At 36.2% G+C, this 7,585-nt stretch overlaps 1 protein-coding gene across 1 annotated transcript; it reads left to right on the forward strand.

Moving 5' to 3' along the window:
* Window positions 1-559: 559 nt before the first annotated feature.
* On the forward strand, window positions 560-6,904 carry LOC123916466 (ubiquitin-activating enzyme E1 1). The gene is made up of 7 exons (XM_045967929.1): window positions 560-998; window positions 1,191-1,539; window positions 2,914-3,131; window positions 3,593-4,387; window positions 4,504-5,372; window positions 5,469-5,901; window positions 6,160-6,904. The coding sequence occupies exons 2-7, from the start codon at window positions 1,200-1,202 to the stop codon at window positions 6,754-6,756; spliced, it is 3,252 nt and encodes a 1,083-aa protein (XP_045823885.1). The 5' UTR covers window positions 560-998; window positions 1,191-1,199; the 3' UTR covers window positions 6,757-6,904.
* The last annotated feature ends 681 nt before the right edge of the window (window positions 6,905-7,585 follow it).

The raw sequence follows: 7,585 nt of genomic DNA on the forward strand, positions 1-7,585 counted from the left end.
TAAAAAAATATCTCTATATAATTTATAATTATGAAGAACTAATACACAAAAATTATATAAATAAAGATTGAATAAACAAAACAAATAAAATAAAATAAAATGAAATAGGTCGGACTGACTCATTAACCCACGTGGTCCGAGGCAGGCTTGATAATGCACATCAATAATAATTGGGTCGGGCCAGTTTGACCCATCCAGTCTATTTGATAAAATTATATTTTTATAAGCTATTTTATCATAAATTAGCTTTGACAAACTTATAATAATATATAAAAATTTATTTATTTATATAAGCTGTTTTGTATAAACTTAATTTTAAATTACTACTATAAACCACAATCTCAAAATTTAAATTGCCATTTCCAGTAATTTAATGCAACACAATACGCTCAGTAAAAAAGGAAATGTCAAAAACGTACTATAGTAAATTTTGTTTTTTCCCTCGTAATTATTTACTTTTTCCATCATTCCTTCTAGTTTGTTCTATAGTTAGATCTATCTCCCACCGTTGGATCCAAAACTAATTTCAAACTTCAACCACGCTTTACGTGAAATCCCTAAAACGACGTCATTTTCACATACAAATCCAACACAAAACGACGACGTATCACACCCTTCACACTATTATCCCGTCACAAGAAACATGTCCTTTCTGTTCCTTCCTCACTTCTCTCTCTGAGAGGACCAACGCGAAAAAATGGAAGTAGCACTATCACTAGATTCCCATTCCCAAACCCTAGAATAGTTACATTCCAAAAATCCATAAATACCCCTCAATTCATAACCCATTTTTCTTTTCCTTTCTAATTTCGCATTTTCATTTTTCTAATTTCCAATTCTAGTATAAATACCATAACACTTCATCATAGAGAAACTCACTATCACAAAAACCCAAAACCAAGAAGAAAACATAACCGTTTTCTGTTTCTCTCCGATTCTCACCGATTCTCTCCGATTCCATTCTCCGTTTTCCTTACTTCTTCTCGTAGTTCCGATCGGTACGTTTCTTCGATCTTCCTCATTCTCGTCTTGATTCGATCTCTTACTTTTATTTACTCAATCTTAATCATGTTTAGGAATCTCTAGGGTTAGGGTTTTGTTAGTCATTTTTCGGTTAATCTGTACTATTTGCGATCGTGTTGTTGTTAATTGCATGTTCTCGTTGTTGTTGTTGTTGCGTTGTTTTTTAGTTGATCTTTATGCTTCCTAGAAAGCGACAGTTTGAAGGAGTGGTTGTGGAAGAAGAGACGGGGAATAGTAGTTTACCGAACAAGAAGAATCTGATTGTGGCATTTGGAGCTGCCGATTCGGCCGTTAACAGCGACCGGAGTTTGAGTGGCAGTAATAATAACAATAGTAGTAGCGGGAAAGAGGTTGATTCAGGAACTTACGTTATGGCTGTGGGGGATAACAATCCGCAAGAGATTGATGAAGATTTGCATAGCAGGCAGCTGGCCGTGTATGGTAGAGAGACCATGCGGAGGCTTTTTGGAGCTAATGTTCTTGTGTCTGGGATGCAGGGTCTCGGCGTTGAGATCGGTATGTAGTCTTTGATCTTGTATCTTTGTTGATTGCTTTTCATGTTGTTATATTGTTGTTTCTTGAACGAATATTAGATTAGTATCTTGATGCTGGATATTTTTGTGTGCCATGTGGTTTGTAATGGTTCTTGATAAAGCTTTTTCAATGATTACTTTAACTGGAGCTTTCAGGCTTCAGCTCTCTGGTTCTTAGATAATGTGACTAGTGCTAGTAAGTTCTGTGGTTTTGGTCATTACTTTTAGTATGTAGTCTTTGATCTTGAATTTTTGTTGATTGCTTTTCACATTGTTGTTGTTCTTAGATAATGTCGCAAAATCAAACCACAAAATTTTGAGAAAATCGTTTTTTGTGAAAATATTAAGAGTGATTTTACTTTCCATGTAACATGATATGATACCGAAACTGGTGCTATATACATTTTTTTTTGGATGATATGAATAATGAATTTTGAATTCAGTCTGTACAGAATATGACCTTTTTATTCATTGATGAAACCAACTTGACCTTTTGAATCAAGCCTAAATATATATGTATGTCCTTGTAATTGTTCCTTGCCATAAACTGAAAACAACAATCAAGCCCTTTTGAATTATTGATCATTTTGGATTTTATATAAGGCAATTTCAGTTTGGTTTCATATTTAAGGTTTTGATTGGTTTTCTTCTGTTCTATTAACCAATTGGTGCTTATGGAAAAACCACTTGAAAGTTTGTTTTGAACGATTAATTAATCATTCTTTTTGTTTGAGGTTGATCTTGGATAGAATCAACTCTTGTGCAGCAGACTATGTAATGTATATGCCATCATGATATAGTTTGTATGATAATTACTTTTGATATAGTTTTGGTTTGTGTTTTTTGTTCAACTTATGGTTTATAATGGTTCTTGGTTTGTGAGCTTAAACCTCTCTGCTTCTTAGATAATGAGATTGGTGCCTGTAAGTTTTGTGATTTGGTTATTAGTTTTCATTGCCATCTGGAAAACAGAGGCAGTGATAGGGATATCACTGTAGCAAAGAATTAACTGCTCTTCACATTCTTATAGTTTATGGTGAGAGATTTCAATGGACAATGATTAACTGCTCTTCAAATTCAGTCTTATAATATTTACATTGTTAACTTAGGCCATTAATTTGCCATTGTACTATTTCCATGCGTTGCATCAATCTTTACATTGTTAACGTAGGCCATTTATGCTGCATTTATTTATCTTGTATCTTGTGCAGACTGCAGACTAATTTAAGGTTTTATAATACATAATGAAAGTGGAACAATTCTTTTTTATGGTTGTGATATTTAGGTTCAAATTTCAAATTTTGTTAGTCCTGAAATATTTGTTCTTTTGTATTCTAATAAAGTTAACTACCTGCAGCAAAGAATCTCATTCTTGCTGGTGTCAAATCTGTGACCTTGCATGATGTGGGGACTGTTGAGCTATGGGATCTGTCCAGCAATTTTGTGTTTTCGGAAAATGATGTTGGGAAGAACAGAGCATTGGCTTCTGTTGCTAAGTTGCAGGAGCTGAACAATGCAGTTGTTGTGCAAAGCTTAACATCCGAGCTGACAAAAGAGCAACTTGCTGATTTCCAAGTATCTCTCCTTCTTTCTACTCCACACACACACACACACACACTGACATAGATGTTTGTCTGTTTGCTTGTTATTTCTGAATATTTTAATTTATCCATGGTTTTTGAAAGGGCAATGTAGCTGCTGAAAATGTTGTCACTTCTAGTAGGCTTTTAGCAGTTAGAAATTGTTTGTAAGATTTTCTAGTTTCCCCTAGCATATAAAACTTACTGATAAGTACTCCTTTCTGCATACTGATTTGTTGCGCTTGCTCCTTTCTGCATACTGATTTGTTGCTCTTGCTCCTTTCAATAAAGTCCTGCTGTGATGACTTGCATTATTCTTAACTAAACACAAGTATATAACCTAAGACTGATAATGTTGTAATTTGTTGTGAAGTTTTTTCCGAACTGTTTGTGCTTTCACAAGTATTGTATGATGCTTGTGTTATTAACAATTTTTTTATTTGCTATTTTTTGTAGGCTGTTGTTTTTACTGATATTGGTCTTGAGAAAGCCATTGAGTTCAATGATTACTGTCACAGCCATCAACCTCCTATTGCTTTTATTAAAACCGAAGTTAGAGGCCTTTTTGGTTCCGTGTTCTGTGATTTTGGGCCCGAGTTTACTGTTTTTGATGTTGATGGAGAGGAAGCCCATACTGGCATAATTGCATCCGTCAGCAACGACAATCCTGCTCTAGTATCCTGTGTTGATGATGAGAGGCTTGAGTTTCAGGATGGAGATCTTGTTGTATTCTCTGAAGTTCATGGCATGAAGGAATTAAATGATGGAAAGCCAAGGAAGATTAAAAATGCTAGAGCTTATTCATTTACCCTTGAAGAAGACACGACAAATTATGGTAGCTATGAAAAAGGTGGTATTGTCACACAAGTCAAGCAACAAAAGGTATTGAATTTTAAGCCACTGAGGGAGGCACTTAGTGATCCAGGTGATTTTCTTCTGAGTGATTTTGCCAAGTTTGATCGCCCACCTCTCCTTCACTTAGCATTCCAGGCTTTGGATAAATTCATCTCTGAGTTAGGCCGCTTCCCTGTTCCTGGAGTAGAGGATGATGCACAAAAGCTTATAGCCATTGCCACTAATATGAATGACAGCTCCGGTGATGATAAACTAGATGATATAAATCCAAAACTTTTGCGCCAGTTTGCCTTTGGTGCTAGGGCTGTACTGAACCCTATGGCTGCCATGTTTGGTGGAATTGTTGGACAAGAGGTTGTCAAAGCATGCTCTGGGAAATTTCATCCACTTTATCAAGTAAGTATATTCTTAACTGTTTCCTCATGTTTTCTGCTCTTTTTTTTAAACGAACTGTTTCATCTTGTTCTCTGCTCTTTTAAAATACCATTGTTTAAACTTTTGTTACTATGCAGTTTTTCTATTTTGATTCGGTGGAATCACTTCCTTCAGAACCGCTGGACCCAGATGATTTCAGACCAGTAAATAGTCGTTATGATGCACAAATTTCAGTTTTTGGACGGAAGTTACAAAAGAAGTTAGAGGATTCTCAAGTGTTTGTTGTTGGATCTGGTGCCTTGGGATGTGAATTTTTAAAAAACCTTGCACTTATGGGAGTTGCTTGTGGAAAACAGGGGAAGCTGACAATTACTGATGATGATGTGATAGAGAAAAGCAATCTAAGCAGACAGTTCCTCTTCCGTGATTGGAATATTGGACAGGCCAAGTCCACTGTTGCTGCTTCAGCTGCTGCATCTATAAATCCTAGTTTTAATATTGAAGCTCTACAAAACCGTGTCAGCCCTGAAACTGAAAATGTATTTCATGATACCTTCTGGGAAAACTTGAGTGTTGTGATAAATGCGCTGGACAATGTGAATGCAAGACTGTATGTTGATCAGAGATGCCTGTATTTTCAAAAGCCTCTTCTTGAATCTGGGACTCTTGGAGCGAAATGCAATACCCAGATGGTCATTCCCCATCTCACAGAAAATTATGGTGCATCAAGAGATCCTCCTGAGAAACAGGCACCGATGTGCACTGTGCACTCATTTCCACACAACATTGATCATTGCTTGACATGGGCCCGATCAGAGTTTGATGGTTTGCTTGAGAAAACTCCAGCTGAAGTGAATACGTATTTGTCCAACCCAAGTGAATATACTAATGCAATGAGGAATGCTGGAGATGCTCAAGCAAGGGATAATTTGGAGCGTGTTCTTGATTGTTTGGACAGGGATAAGTGTGACACTTTTGAAGATTGTATTACTTGGGCTCGACTGAAGTACGTGCTTATTATATATATGCTTGTGTTCTCTTTTAGTAATGTTGTGGGACCGTATTAATTTTTCTATCCATTTATAACTATTGTTTTCTACAGGTTTGAAGATTATTTTGCTAATCGGGTGAAGCAGTTGACCTTTACTTTTCCTGAAGATGCTGCAACTAGTACTGGAGCTCCTTTCTGGTCTGCACCAAAAAGATTTCCTCGCCCATTGCAGTTTTCGACCTCTGATCTGAGTCATCTAAATTTTGTGATTTCTGCTGCTATTTTACGCTCAGAATCGTTTGGTATCCCCATTCCTGACTGGGTTAAGAACCCTAGGAAGGTGGCTGATGCAGTTGATAGGGTGATTGTACCTGACTTTCAGCCTAAGGAAGGTGTGAAAGTAGTGACAGACGAGAAGGCCACTAGTCTCTCCACTGCATCTGTAGACGATGCTGATGTTATTAATGATCTAATAACCAAGTTAGAGAGGTGCCGGACAAATTTGACCCCTACATTCAGGATGAAACCGATTCAGTTTGAAAAGGTTTGTTTTTCCTTCATTTCTGTTGCTGCAAACTAAACAGCCTCTCTAGTAAAATGTTTGAATTCTAAGTCATTTATGTTCATATGTTGTAGAATTTAGTTACATTTGAAAATTCTAGATTGGTATGTATGATTTTGTGTATTATCTTGAAATTGGATCATCACTTGAGTTTATGAACCTTACATCCTCTATTTGAATGCACTTTCTGTTATTGATTGTCATAACCTAAGAAATTGATTTTCTGTTAAAAAACTGCAGGATGATGATACAAACTACCATATGGATGTAATTGCTGGGCTTGCAAACATGAGAGCTCGGAATTACAGCATTCCTGAGGTTGACAAACTTAAAGCCAAGTTTATTGCTGGGCGGATTATTCCTGCGATTGCAACCTCAACTGCCATGGCTACTGGTCTTGTCTGCTTGGAGCTGTACAAAGTTTTGGATGGGGGCCACAAAGTTGAAGATTATAGAAACACATTTGCAAACTTAGCATTGCCTCTCTTTTCCATGGCTGAGCCAGTCCCACCAAAGGTTATCAAACATCAAGAGACGAGTTGGACAGTTTGGGACAGATGGACTCTGGGAAACAATCCCACCCTCAGGGAACTTATTCAGTGGCTGAAGGATAAAGGCTTGAAAGCTTACAGTATTTCATGCGGAAATTGTCTTCTCTTTAATAGCATGTTCCCAAGGCATAAAGAGCGAATGGACAGAACAATAGCAGATCTGGGAAGGGAAGTAGCTAAGTTGGAGATTCCTTTGTATCGTCATCATCTGGATGTGGTTGTGGCATGTGAGGATGAGGAAGATAATGATGTTGATATCCCTCTAGTATCAATTTATTTCCGTTAGGTTGGTTGATTTCATCTTTAGATTTAGGCTGAAAGACAGCATGTTTGACTCATGCTCCATATTCATAATGGATACACATACTCAACATGTTGAGTATTTCAGATACTTCAAATATGAATTCAATAGCAGTTTCAATCCTTGAGTATTATTGTCTTTGCATGTTTTTGGCCCTTCCTTACCTCTGTTGCTATTATTTATTGTCTTTGCTTGTTTTTGGCTCTTCCTTTAAACCTGTTACTATTTTATTTATTGACATAGTTATCTATGACGTGTCACTTTTTCTGCATGTGATCCCTTTAATTGTTGCAGTGCTTTTGTCTAAGCTAGTCAAATACTAGTTGAGTTGCCTCTTAATTCTGGAGTATCTTTATAGGGTATTATTCTATATTTTTTTGAATAATTATTATTTTATATTTAAAGCAATAGTTTTTATCACGTATGTCAATGTGTTGTTCATTTGATTTTTAATCTATAATAAGTTATAATAACTATATTTGTCATTGATTTGAAACAAACATTTTTTCGTTTCTCTGAATTGCTCTTTCGTTCACTTCTTTTTTAAGTAGATACTGCTTTCATTAACTTCCCTTCACTGCAATTAATTTTGCAGTTAGTTTTGGATGTAAAGAGTAGCTTTTTTCCCTATGAATAATTGGATTTACTTTTTTCTCTGATAAATCTTGCAGTTAATTTTAGATGTATAAGTAGCTTTGCATTCTCCTATGAAGCTAGGCTATGATAAATCCTAACTCAAACTAGGACAAGTGCTAATATGGACTACTTGAATAGGTGATCTTCAGTAGACCAGTGTAAAAAATTCTAGTAACTG

This window comes from Trifolium pratense, linkage group LG3 (genome assembly GCF_020283565.1).
Source record: "Trifolium pratense cultivar HEN17-A07 linkage group LG3, ARS_RC_1.1, whole genome shotgun sequence".
Lineage (NCBI taxonomy): Eukaryota > Viridiplantae > Streptophyta > Magnoliopsida > Fabales > Fabaceae > Trifolium > Trifolium pratense.